This window comes from Lucilia sericata, unplaced genomic scaffold (assembly GCF_015586225.1).
Source record: "Lucilia sericata isolate MDLA Ls3-8-SP2 unplaced genomic scaffold, ASM1558622v1 Contig000220F_arrow, whole genome shotgun sequence".
Classification (NCBI taxonomy): domain Eukaryota; kingdom Metazoa; phylum Arthropoda; class Insecta; order Diptera; family Calliphoridae; genus Lucilia; species Lucilia sericata.
Window position 1 is genome coordinate 459,341 of NW_023994248.1, and position 15,311 is coordinate 474,651.

Consider the following 15,311-nt stretch of genomic DNA (forward strand, 5'->3'; position numbering starts at 1 on the left):
AATGTCTTGGTCAAGCGGAACATTAGAGCAAATACCAGTAGGAATCCGTTGCTACACGGATGGCTCTAAATTAGGGGACAAAGTGGGTCTGGGGTTCTATATTGAAGACCCAGAAACAGAAATATACCACCGTTTACCTAATCATAACACAAGCTTCCAGGCAGAAGTACGAGCAATAACGGAATGTGTAAATTGGATTAGAATAAATATGGCGCCCACAGGGCTTAATATATTTACCGACAGCCAGAAGGCAATTTGTGCGATATCAGGTGATAGAATTAAATCTAAGACCGTATTGGATTGTAAGAAAGCTTTAACTGAATACTCTCCCAGAGGTAAGGTTCACATCATATGGGTACCAGGCCACTCGGGAGTAATCGGCAACGAAAGGGCGAATGCAATAGCTTTAAAGGGAAGGGAGCTCGATGTAGTTAACCTGACAAACGCAAAACCATTCGACGCAACAAAAGCTGAATTAAAAATATGGATGAGAGAATCCCATAAGGCCTCTTGGAATAATGAAACGGTGGGTAGAACCACAAAGATTCTATGGGGTGACCCTGATGAGAGCAAGACGAGAAATCTTCTCAAAATGAGCAAGTCTGAGGTTAGTATGATGGTACGTATTCTCAGTGGACACACAGGATTACGAGCACATCTATACAAAATTGGACGTGCGAATTCAGACGAATGTAGAGCATGTGGAGAGGACAGTGAAACTCTGGAGCACTTTCTTTGCCATTGTCAGGCATTCGTCGAAGTTAGATCCAAGTATCTTGGAAGTGATGTTATTCCGGAAATAACATTCTTAACCAACACCGATTGGAAGATTCTTAGGAATTACGTCCAGGAAACTGAGTTTCTGAACATTCAGTAAACAATTTTTTTTTTTTTTTTTTTTTTTTTTTTTTTTTTTTTCTTGAATTGGAGCGCACAACAGGCCCGATAGTGGCCTAGGTGTATTTCTTCGGATTTGATGTAGTATACATCCTCCTATCAACCTAACCTAACCTAACCTAATAATAATAATAATAATAATAATAATAATAATAATAATAATAATAATAATAATAATAATAATAATAAAAATAATAATAATAATAATAAAAATAATAATAATAATAATAATAATAATAATAAAAATAATAAAAATAATAATAATAAAAATAATAATAATAATAATAATAATAATAATAATAATAATAATAATAATAATAATAATAATAATAATAATAATAATAATAATAATAATAATAATAATAATAATAATAATAATAATAATAATAATAATAATAATAATAATAATAATAATAATAATAATTAGACTTTTGCCAAAAAAGGGAATCCTGATCCAGAGTGCAGTTATTCGCACTTAGTATTTTTGCCCAAGTTTAACCCAACTTCCATGGTTCCTTAAACTAACAAAGAAAACAAAATAACAAATTTAAAAAATACATTCGTATATGAATGAAAAACATAGAACTAGTTCGTTCATGAATTGTGAAATCCTAATGTCAATTTGAAGGCAAAAATACATTATATTTTGATTGTTTTTCCAATAATTTTTTATTTTCTTTTCAATGGTTATTATTACAATACGATTTTATGTGTTTGTTTGTGTGTGTTTTGTTTTTTTATTAATTGTTATTGTTTATTTTTTATTATTACTATTTTCAATTTTTATTTTTGGTTTCTTATTATTTAGTATGTCTTAAAATAGGTTTTGAATTGCATTTTATTAAATTTCTTTTTAGTCACATTTTTTTATTTATTTAATTATTTATTTAGTAGGTATTAACAAAATCATTTTAAACATTTCTATTTACTTGTATCCTAATTGATCAAAAATTTCATTTTTGTTAAATATTATTTATTCTAATCTATTCTATATTGTTTTTTTTTAATTATTTTATTTGATGATGACAATTTAACATATTTATTATGTCAATGCTTTGTTGTTTGTCATCATTATAATAAATTTTTAGTTTTAAGTACTTAATTATCATCATTTTTGTTTTATTCGTATAATGAATTTAGGGCATTTGAATTATTTTATTTATTTATTCTTTTATTTATTTAAATACTCGTAGTTTGGTTTCATTATAATGTATTGATTTGTGTAATTGTTGGTTTTGTTTTTAATTATTTTAATTTTTATTACATATCTTGTTACTGTTGTATTTGATGTTGTTGCATTTGCGTACATAAATCATACATCGTTTATTGGTTGTTTTTTTATATTTTTGTATATGTATGTAAAATATGTGTATGTGTGTGTGCGTATAAAAGTACATTTATTAGAGTAGCTCCGTTGTTATAAGATTTGTATACGTATTCCCAACTAAAAATACAATTTTGTTTGAGGAGACAGTTTCTTACTTAATATGTTTGCCCTGGAAATTCAATTTTTAATACATTAATTAATTAACAAAATAATAATACATACTTTAAGTATTTCCAAATTAATTTAGAATTAAATAAGGAAAATATAATCTATATCGAACAATCTTCGTTCGACAATACGGGTTGATACAACATCACCAAATAAATTTATAAAAACTGTCTTATTTAAATTGATATTGCTTAGTTTAGTTATTAACCCGTGTTAATAATTTTTTAAAGATAACAAAGTATACTTTTCTAAAGGATTGAGCATCGTTAAATTCGAATCTGGCATCAGAATCCATCAAATCAAAATCTCAGCTTTTGGTTATACTTGAGACGTTATAACTTCGTAACACGATATCTGGATTCAATGATGCTCAATCCTTTAGAAACGAAAATTTTGGTCTCTGGGTTTCGACTTGTTTAAAAATTTTATAGGCCTGTGTAACTATACGGTTATCATAACTGGGTAGATTTTTTTTTATTTTTTATTTTCTTCAAAAAAGTATTTCAGCTCATGAAATACTGATACCAAAGCAAACATATTGAATTACTGTATCTTCTAATAAATTAAATGTTTACTTTAGTGGGAATAAGTATGAGCCACAATAATGTTAGTACATGCATGCATGTAATTGTGATTTATCTATTTTCTGTAATAAATAATACTTGACTTGTTTGTTTGTTTGTTTGTTTTTAATAAATCTACTAGATTGTGTCGATTATGGGTGCTTCATTTTTTCTGTGTATGTTACTTTTTTTTTTTGCTTTTGTTTGTTTTATTCAATGTTTTTAATTTTTGTGTTTTTTGTTATTAGATAATTAAATTTTTAAAAGTTTCCAATTAATGTTCTATTCTAACCTATAAACATTATTATGTACCCCTATTATGTTTGTGTATGTTTGTTGTTGTTTTGTATTTATCAATGATCGACAAATGTTTTGTTTTTTGAATGATTTTGATGTTTTTGTCCTGTGAATGTTTTTTTTTTTATTTTATTTGTTATTTTACTAGTTTATCTCTCTCATATTGTTCATTAATAATTTTAAACAAAATATAACAATTTTCAACTATTCTACAATATATTTGTGTATGTGTGTTGTATACGTATGTATATTTACTGTTAGTTCAATAACATTTTTCTTAGAATATTAAAATGATTATCAGCATTTAAGTATTTTAATATACATACATACAACATACATACTTATACATATGTATGTATCTATAAATGTTCAATTCACAATCAAGTTGTAAGTTGTAGCTACTAAAATATAGTGATTGTTAACACAACTTTGTGACAAATCATTAGTTTATATTGTCAAAGAGAAAAAACAATCAAAACAAACCGAAAAAAACCCAGAGATAAATAAATTTTTTTCTTTAATACACATTTGTTCAATACACAATCAAGTAGTATATTGTACCTACTAAAGTGTAGTAACAGTGATTGTGAACAGATCTTTGCAGCAAGTCATAAACTTCTCAATGAAAAAAAAAAAAAACAATCAAAACAAATATACATAACAATGTCAAAAGATAAAAAAAAAATCAAAAAATATTAAACTAATTAAACATGCGAAATGAACCAAATTAATTTCTTTGAATTTTCAATTCTTTTATTTTCTTTATTCCACATTTTAAACTAATAAATAAACAGTTTTTAATTAAATTTTAGCTCTTTTGTTTTGGTAAACAGCTGTTTGTTTTTGATTTCAGTGTTACCACTTTATCGTTTTTTATGCTAAAATCGTTTGAATTTTTTGTTTATATGTTGAAATAAACATTTGGCAATAGTAAACTTTCTTACACATTCGAATAACATATGAAAAATTGTCGTAGGAGTTGTATAGAGCTTTTGCATAGAAAATACCAACAACATTGTTATGACTATTGTAGCAGCTGCTGACATACAACGCGTACAACGCTACAACATCGATTGTGAATTGAACAATTGATGAATTCTTTTTTAAATTTAAAAGATTTTTTTCCCATAGTCACCGATTTGAACAAAATTTTGTAAACACTTAAAGGAAGGTCCATTGTATATTAATTAAAATATTCGTAAAAATTGCCAAAGATAATTAAAATTTTATTTTTGCATAAAATTTTATACAATTTGTGAAATTGTATAAACATTTTATAATTTTTTTTACATATTTTCTACTAATAACAAAATTCAGAAGCATATAAATAATGTATGTATGTATGTAAAAGAGAAAATTTATCTTTAATTTTTTAATTTTGCGGCCACATTGGTTTTCTAGAATTCCTTAACATTTTAGATTGGGATTCCTACTAGTGTCCGAGATATGTGCAAAAATGTCAATGCATAACTATTTACCAAAATGTTAAAAATTTATACATATATTTCAAATTTTAATTTTTATAATACTTTTTGTAAATGTATGTATGTGGACATTTTTGGTCATATCTCGGAAAATAGCAGGAATCCCAATTTAAGCTTTTATTAGTATTGGTTCAGAGGTTCTAAAAAATACTTAAAAATTTTTTTTATTAAGTACATGTTTGTTTAAACATTAAAATTAAGCGTCAGAATAATTTTTGTGCAAATTAAAAAAAAACAATATTCTTCATGTATTTATTCCATTGCCTTCCTATATTGAATATTGACAGTTCCTTCTCTAGAATTGTTCTTTGGACTATAAAACACGTTCTGAAACGATTAGGGTTTAAAAAAATTATATTTCGTATTGGAAACCAACACTGAAAAAATCATATTTTAGTTTGCAATGAACGGTTAAAATTTTTTGCAGGACGTACATACATACATATGTATGTATGTATTTATGTATATACCCCAGAGAACAATTCTAGAGGGCTTGTAGGAGAATAGTTTTTATCGTTCTAAACTGGAAGTTGTTGTTGTTGTTGGCATACCACCACGTGATGGCCAATGGTATTTAAGTATTGAAAATATTTTTTTTATGTCTTTTGGAATCAAAAACATCACGCACCAACAACCAATTTTTAATACAATAAACAAATTTTTTTGTTCCAGTTTTTAATTTTCTTTTATTTTAAATACAGGTACATATTTCCACCGCCATGATGTGACAAAAGCAGACTTTTCGGTGGAAATTTCTATATACATACATTAGAGCAGCGATTTTTACTTCGCGGACCCCTTGAAGAACTTATTTAATTTCGCGGACCCCCATACATATTTTAATATCTTATTGTTCTAAATAATTGTCCATCCGAAAATTGACCTAGTTCATTAATCCCTAGGTCTAATAAATGTAGAGATGTCATATCTATAAAATATTCCCGTACATTGTCCCTAGTGGTCCCGTACTACGGACCACTAGGGGTCCGCGGACCCCCATTTGGGAACCGTTGCATTAGATTGATGACATTTTGATGTTTTTGCAAATATACAATTTTACACCCCCTAATCAAATAGTCCATAAAAAAATTATAAAAGTACGTTCACACCTAACAAATATTTGACAAAAAAAAAAAAAAAAACGTAATTACTATTTTTTTTTATCTTACATGATTTTTGTACTTGCAAATAATATCGAAATAAATAACAAGGACATTCTAAAGTAATATCTACAAAGATACATATATTAAATTTGTTTAAATAAATATTCATTTAATAGAAGCCAAAATGTAGATTTTTAGGGATCACTTCATATCATCAAATATTTGATAGGTGTGAACGTAGCTTAACACTATAAATTTTATTGGATTATAGAGTAAATAATTCAGTTTAATTGAAACATTTACACATTTTGAGAAACGGTATCTTTAAATGAACTAAACTTTTGTTTTCGCTGGGAACATCAGTACATTATTTATTCTCCATACAAACGGGACCAGATATGTCTATATTACATTTAATATTAATGTAATTATTTAAAGGAAAACATTGTCGATTTCGAAAGATAGATAATATACATATGCATATAATTTTTTGTGAATTCCCGAATTTCAGAACAAAAAATTTTATGTAACTTGATCAAGATTTTAGAAATAACATATTTAAGTGTTATGAAGTAGCGAATTCTACTTAATTTTGTCACATTTAGACCAAGGGCCAGGCTCTCATTAATTTTAGAAATGTAGAGTTATATGAAATCTGTTTGTATATTCAATTATTTACTAAATATTTTCTAGTTGCAAAAAAAGTTTTCTTTAGGTTACTATCCCACAAAGTAAAATTAGAAGTGATGTTATTCCAGAAATAACTTTCCTGACTAACACTGATTGAAAAATTCTTAGGAATTACGCCCAGGAAACTGAGTTTCTAAACATGGAAAAATAATATACTCAGTGAATTTTTTTTTTTTTCATGAAAAGGAACGCACAACAGGCCTGATAGTGGCCTAGGTGTATTTCTTCGGATTTAATGTACTATACATCCTCCAATCATCCTAACCTAACCTACTGAAAATACGGATGAAAGATTTGAAAGTATGATTTTAAAATTTTATAATTTTATTTATTGAAATTTTAACCTAAAACAAAAAATGTATATTTAATTACTATGTATTTCTTATTGATTCTATACACAAAAAAATTTTGAATTTTTGTTATTGTTTAAAACGTATTTGAGCTTACGATTTCATGATTCAAATACAAAATAAATTTGAAAACATATTTAAATTTCATACAATCTTCTAACTCATTCCTTTTGATTTAATTCCTATAATTAATTCATAAAACTTTCGATGAAATTGAATTAATTCTCTTATTAATTATTTCTTATAGAATGTTAAATTCCTTTTGGATGAATAAATTTTATTTGCATTCAATCAGTTACAAATTGGATTAAAATAAATTAAAACAATTCCTATTGGTTTTTAAATACCCTCTGAATGATAATTTTTTTTTTTTTTTTAAATTCAATCTATTACAAATTGAATTTAAAAATTTTTCTACCATTCAATTTGAAATATATTGAATATTTTGTTTTATAATTAAAAAGCATTCTTTATATTAAAAATTTAATTAAACATTTTTTCTTTCATTCAATTTGTAATAGAAGGAATTAAACAAATAATCATTCAATTGAATTCATTCCTATAAAGTATGAATTCTCTTAGGAATTAATTCAATGGAATATAAATCCAAGAAATTCACCTCAGAATAAAGGATTCATATCAGGGACGTAACGGTTATGACGGTTTCTTTAATAATTAAGTAATGAATTTAAAATAAGTGTTATAATTAACCATTATTATACATAAGTTACATTTGATTTTGGACATCGTAACCAATACCAGAGAGAAATACATACGTATATTTTTTTGGTTATCATTATCGTTACTAATTTTTTTTTTGTTTATATTGCTAAATAACAGTTATTCATAACAAAAAAATATTTCTCATGTTAATTTGTTATGGTGACATAAATAATATAAATCTTATAATAATGGCCAAAAAATTCGTAAATAAAATAAAGGGATTTTTTGCGTAACCTTTTCTATCGAAAGAAAAAATAAGAACATTTTAGGTCCCTGATTCATACATTCTTCTGTCTATTTTTCATTCATACCTTCGATTTTTTCTTATATACATACATATGTACATACATACATATGTACATACATACATATATATGTACATACATACAAACATACATGGCCACTTTTAGCTACCTAAAATTAAAAACATAACCTGAATTATTATAAGAATTAAAAAATAGAAAAACGTAAAGTTATGTTTTTTTCATATGAGAGAAACTTGTTAAAATTTTTTATTTTTATTAATATATTTTGTTTTTATGTAATTTTTTTAAATTGTCATATTCACTACTACTATTCATTTTGTATATTACAAAAAAATTATGCGTGTTTTGTTGCTAATTATTAATTACTATTTTTTTAATAATGGCAGTTTGGTTTCAAATTACAAAATATAAAATTTTTAGTAAAAAAAAAAAATATAAATTCATACATACATATATACACATGTTGGTGGATTCGTAAAGTTAATCGTTTATTCAATATTATTATTCATGCCTATTTCCACATGGATGTCTTACAGAGAGGAAACATTAACCAGGGCCACTAAAAAATATCAATAACTTAATTCAAAGTTATCACTAACAATTGGTTTAAATTGCTTTAAAATGTAAAGATACAAATACCATTATTTTTAAAAATCTAAAGAAAGAACAATTTGCCAGTTAAATCGATCTACTATATCACGAAGTCCCTATACAATTCGAAATATTGCGATGACCACTATTTTACCGAATTAGAGAATAATAAAGGCAATCTTATCGAATGACAAAGCCATACAAAACATGCATATGTATGGATCTTAATTTAATTGCTTCAAATTTGTAACTTAAAAGATGATGTTTACAAGTGACACTATTAATGTGGAGAAGCCGAAAAGGGCCCAACAATACCATTTAAAAATGTTCCTGCCCCAGGTAGGATTTAATCTCCAGTCTGACAAGAATATATACATCAATGATAAATTAATACTATAACATAAACACTCTTTTTAAAAATTACTTGATATTTAAAATTATTTCTATTAATATTTCTTTTAGCATCGGTACATTAGACTGTGCATCAAATTTTGGGTCATTGAAACTTTCTCGAATGAAAGTAGATAGACAATCAGTTGAGCAAAATCCCCTAAGGGTTTTAAGGAGTTAGCTCATATAAGGTATTTTAAATTTAGCTATTTTCGGAAAAGATTTTCTTTTTACACAGAAAATCAGTATATAGTATAACTACCTTATGCAAAAACGATTATTAAAGTTAACAATGGTTTACTACACACTTTTTCCATATAAAAATAGGTTTTAACAATCATTGTTAACTTAATAATGGTTTTTGCATAAGGCAATAAGTCTTTAAAATATTAAAAAAGTATGATAAAATTCAACAAAAGTTATTTGTTTTCGAAATTAATAATTCTGTAGGGCTCGGTCCACAATTGGCCTAAGCCTCAATAAAACACCATAACGAAAATCTTATAAAGGTATACAAAATTAAGCATAAATTGTTACTCAAACATTTGGTAAGCGTTTCACCCACAAACATATTTAAAACGTTACAAACATCAACATTTTTCTATAAATTTAATATATTTTTAGAGAATATTTAAACATAACCGACCAAACCATGTTACAATTTTTATTAATAAAAAATTAATGAGTACTTATGTGTAATTTTGTTTTTCTTGTAAAGTGATATTGAAAAAGAAACAAAACGATATTTGAAGTTTAAACTTCGAAAAATCATAATTTTGGTAGTTTTCAACCGATTTCCAAATTTGATATTTTGTTTTAGAGATACAAGCGTTGCCTTTTAATCTTAAAAGAAGTGCAAATGTCTGAGTTACGGTTGTCAAATGTCTGAGTTACGGTTGTTTATTATTATCTTTGTATAAAAATGTTTATAAACATTTTTTAAACATGTTACAAAAAACCAGAATCATGAAAGTATGGAAAAAAACATGCGCTGTTTTTACAAAACTTAGCACAACTTATTACTTTTTTCATCGATTTTTATAAGTTGGCCAGAATTGGAAAACCAACTTAATGTGCTTCTGTCAAAGATAATAAAAGCTGAAGCTACTGTTTTTTGGCCAACGTAGAGCATAATAAGAATTAAAAATTATGAAAAAAGTGTGAGTTTTTTTTACTTAAATGGCCGTAACTCAGACATATGTACTTGTATTTAAAAACAAAATATCAAATTTAAAAATCGGATGAATAAAAATAGGGTTTTTTTACATATTTTTCTCTTAAAAAGTAACTACACGAAGTAATCGGGAATATGGACTATAGCGAAATGGAATTGGCATAGAGATCCCCTGCATTCTTTTGGTGTATCACTGTGTACTCATCGTTTATATAGTTTTTCTCTAATGAACCAATTATAATAATTTTTTTGTGTAATTCTTTTCCACAATATAAGAAACAATTTCAGGAACAAAATCGCGGTCAATATTCGCAATTTAATTTTTCAACAATCTAATGTATATATGTATGTATGTATCATTGCATATGTAAGTATGTCAATTTGACGAATGAAGAGCATATTAAATAAACCACATCACTCGGCGTTTAGAATATTTTCATAAAAAATATGCATGAAAAGTTTACAAAAGATTAAGGATCTTATTCATAACCATTTATCGAAAGTTTATAGAACAAATTTTGTTTAAATTATTCTGAAAATTTGTTTTATATACATTTGATATTATTATGAATAAGGCCATTAGTAGTTTGTTTAGTGAGACGATTTAGGGAATAGGACTCTAAATTAGTTTTATACTATCTGAATCCTCATCTCAGAGAGACCAATTGTGACACGTTTTTATGAATCCATTGGTAATCTCAGGTGAGGACTTAAATAGTTTAAACGTAAACGGAATAAGTAACAAAAATTATAATTAATTCCTATAAACTAATAGTAAATGTAGCGAATGAATGAATTAATGAATGAATGCATAAATGGTTTTCAGGATTTTTTTATTATTCCGCCGTAATAATAAGGATTTAATTTGAGTTATTTCATTGGGTTTAATTCTACTGTACACAATCTAGGACCTTTCGTTTTAAATATAATTTTCTATTTTTAATCATTATATAACATACGCTTTTGTAATTTTTCTTGATTTGTTGAGGTTTACAAATGTTTGCAAATGTGTTGAAAGTTGTTGAAACTAAGTTATTAAATTCAATTATAATAATCACTATTTATATCCGATCTTCTTCATCCTCTTCTTCTACTTCTTCACCGTTCTCTTCAACTTCCTCTTTATAGCCGGGGTGTTCAGAGATTGCATAATAGTTGCCGTTGTAAATGACACCTAGTTCTCGCAGGGCATCGCCTCTTATTGTTGCCTTTATCGTCCAATTGTAGCAGTCATCCGACTCTGACTCTCTGTCAAGTCGTTCGACATCGAGAATTTTGGAATTTAGGCGCTCTAATATGATGCCAATGTCTTTGATGCTAAGGTGACGTTTTTGATCAACGGACAGTTGGTCGATGAGAAGTAAGAACTTTTCCGTCGTTACTTTTTCATCTTCCATGATTGTGTTTTCTGTTTCGCTTTCGGAACTGTCACGCTCCGGAGCAATATCCAGGAACCGTACATGACCTTTTGTCCCCGAAGAGCGGCGCTGCATGCTGCCACCCATCATAGGATCCACAACCGATGACATGCCCAACGTAGCCTGCTGTTGAGGTTGTGGGCTCGTGGTACCATCTTGTATTGGAGAGGTCGCCACACTTTTGTGAACAGCAATTTTACGACCCTCCTCGTGCAGTGCACAACAATGAAAGTCGCACTCCGTGGTACTAGGACTGCCCGCTCGACTGGGTGTGTGAGCATGATGCGCACATTCAGGTGTGTGCACATGCACTGCACCCACAGCACTGTCAAAAGAACCCCCTTGTTTTGAAAGTCTTCTATTAGTGCCAGGTATCACAACGCCCGGTGGAAGAACCACACCACCTGGATGATAAACACTCGCGGGACCTTCATCACTTATGACTGTTATTTGTGGACTTGTATACCTCTGTTGAGAGGATTGTGATGATACGGATTTGTTGTCCAATGAATTTTGTGCAGAAAGTCCTTTTTTCGATGGTGAATATTTTTCTGAGGATATAAGACCGTTACTACTTCCAGCTCCACTATTATTCGGTCCGCTTTGACCACCTGTTGCTCCGCCGCCTTGACGTTGGTCCCAGTGAAGAACCACCGTAACTCGACCCTTGTTGTCCATAATTTTCCAAGAAGGCGTCTCATCGTGCAACTCCAATGCATGGATCGTCTCGCAGACGATTTTTGGTATAGCTGATATTGCTAAAACGATAATAAAAAAATCGAATACATAAATTATTTATTATTATTATTATTTTTATTATTATTATTATTATTATTATTATTATTATTATTATTATTATTATTATTATTATTATTATTATTATTATTATTATTATTATTATTATTATTGATTGTAAAAAGAGTGGACAGTATTTATAAATATCAAGTAAGAATACTCCACTTCTACTACTTTATATTATTAGGGGTTTTCATTTAAACGTTCAAAACCATATAGTAGGGATATAGGCGAAACTGAAGGGGTTGTCAAACAAAATTTTTTATTCTCTTCACACAGACGAGTTCTGAGAGAATAAAACACACTTTAGAGAACTAAACGCACTCACAAAACTTAACATTTTCTTCGCGAAATTGCGAGGATATTAACACTTAATAGTTTTTCTTATCACTTAAACTTAATATTTATTATTTTTTGCCACACTTTTAATGTGTTTAAAACCCTGAAAATAATTTATATTTTAAAACGAAAACAAAAAAAAAATGTTTTTTATTCTTTGACATTTCATTTTAATTAAAACTGAAAACAGAAAAGTTGTAAATTTTCGTATTGAAAATGAAAAAAGTATTTCACATACACATAGTGCGGAAAAAAATAACAAAAAGACGTGTTTATAATACGTTTTAAGATTAAATGTCTTCTGAAAAAAATGAACTAACTAATATTTTCATTCACTAGTATATGAAATCCTAGTAATAACATACAAAAAATAACGTATCATAAATACATCTATTATTTAGTACCTTTTGAACAACTGTGCTTATTTCTGTGGTTCTACAAATACATTCTCACCAGTTAGGTTTTTGACAGGGGACTTAGGTCTTTGACAATCCCTTTCGCCTATATGCTACTATATGTTCAAAACCTTCGTAAACTGTGCAACCTGTGCATGTTTCCATGTTTGAATTGTATGGGAATTGATTTGCACAACCATTATACGTTTGACCGACTATTTAGACTGGAAAACTTCAGCAAACTCATTGTGCATTTAATAAATCCGTTCACTATTGTTCACTTTTAAATTTATGAACTTTAATATTCACCTTTTAAACATATTTTGTAAAATTTTTTTAAATAATTTATTTCCTTTTTTTATTTCGTTTTTATAAATAATGTAATTGAACAGAATTTGAACAGGGGTTTCATGAAACATGCCGAATAAACTTGCACAAATGGGAAACTTAAGCATTTAAATGAAAACCCTTATTTAATATTTTGTAATTTTTTATTGTAACAAATGTTCATAAAATTTCCATTTGATTTTTAAAAGCAATTTCGGTTTTTTTATTGTTAATAAATAATAATTTTTATATTTTATAAAATGTGTCTTCATTTATAATTGGTGAACCCGTAAGAAAAGTTTACATATGTAATTGTAAGAAGATTGTGGCATCGCAAGAGATGAAACAATCGAATCCTACACCACCTCCGCCAGTGTCTCCAGAAATTTCTTCTGCCAAACCCCTTAACTTCCTGTATTTTGGAAGGTTGAACCAGAGGTTTGGTTCCTTTAAGTTGATGCAAGTCTCCGTATGTGTGGAATAACACATAATATTTGCTAATGAATTTGTACAAATATGTTTTATTTTTGATTAAAGACGTAATTATTTCTTCTCCTACATTCTAAAAGAGCGCATAATCATTCGCTGAATCTCCAGAATATCAACTAAAATGTTTACTAAATAGTATGGATGGAAGATCAAAAACCATCCCATTACCTTCAAAGTATTAAATTTCTTTCCATTGCTAAATTAAGTAACGATATTTTAAAACACACTTTATGGAAGTTTTCTGAACAAATAAATTTTATTTTAGCCGTTTGTGAATCAAATGACGTTGATAAATTAGCTTTCCAAGTCGACAAAATTGTTGAAGCTTTTTCAAGTTCAACATCCATGATCTTTTCAGAAGTAGGTTAGGTTAGGCTGATAGGAGGATGTATACTACATTAAATCCGAAGAAATACACCTAGGCCACTATCGGGCCTGCTGTGCGCTCCAATTCAAGAAAAAAAAAATTGTTCACTGAATGTATTATTTTTCCATGTTCAGAAACTGTATACACTGGCGGTATGCATTGACATCGAAGGTGCTTTCAATAACGTGCACGCTGATACCCTTATCCAATCCCTAGACCAGTTTTATGTTGACCGGGTGCTCCGTAACTGGATCAACTACATGCTAAAGACAGATGGATAAGCTGCGAGATGTACGATATAACTATAAGGAAATATGTATTTCGCGGTATACCACAGTGTGGCATTTTGTCACCTTTACTCTGGGTTACCACGATTAATAGCCTCCTAAGGACCCTAACCGAGAAAGGACTTAGACCTGTCTGCTATGCATACGATGTCGTAATACTTTTAAAGGGAAAGGATCCAAATTACTTGTGTAGAAGAGCTGAGGAGGCTCTGAATACGGCCTTGAGCTGGGCTCAATCGAGAGGCCTCAATGTTAACCCGGCAAAGACGGAAATCTGTCTTTTCACAAGAAAGACAAAAATTTTTACATATACTGAACCTTGCTTCCTGGGCAAGAAGATACCGGTGACAGACAAAGTTAAGTACTTAGGTGTAATACTTGACCGAAAATTAAAATGGAGACACCACATAGAGGATAGGATCAACAAGGCACATCGGTGCTGGGCGATATGTAGGAGAACCATAGGCATGAAATGGGGTCTTAGTCCTACTATGACAAATTGGCTTTATAAAAGTGTAATTAGACCAATTATGCTTCAATAATCTGGTGGACTGCTTTGGACAAAAAGTGTAATATCAAACTACTACAGAAACGTTGCTAGATATTCCACCCATTGAAACATATATAAGATATGAGGCGGCGCTTACAGCCGAACGGCTCTTTACTTTAGGCGAACTGGCCAAAAACGGTTATAGGACACGTCATCAATGTATACTGGACACATTGGAAGGTTATACACATTCATTGGACGTGCCTGATCGCATACCAGACACAGAATATGTCGGAAACTTTGAAACGCTAATCCCAGATAGAATGTCTTGGTCAAGCGGAACATTAGAGCAAATTCCAATAGGAATCAGTTGCTACACGG

At 28.7% G+C, this 15,311-nt stretch overlaps 1 protein-coding gene across 1 annotated transcript; it reads right to left on the minus strand.

Moving 5' to 3' along the window:
- Positions 1 to 5,644: 5,644 nt before the first annotated feature.
- LOC119602305 lies at positions 5,645 to 12,194 on the minus strand. The gene has a single exon (XM_037953739.1). The coding sequence runs from the start codon at positions 12,117 to 12,119 to the stop codon at positions 11,085 to 11,087; it is 1,035 nt and encodes a 344-aa protein (XP_037809667.1). The 5' UTR covers positions 12,120 to 12,194; the 3' UTR covers positions 5,645 to 11,084.
- Positions 12,195 to 15,311: the final 3,117 nt, after the last annotated feature.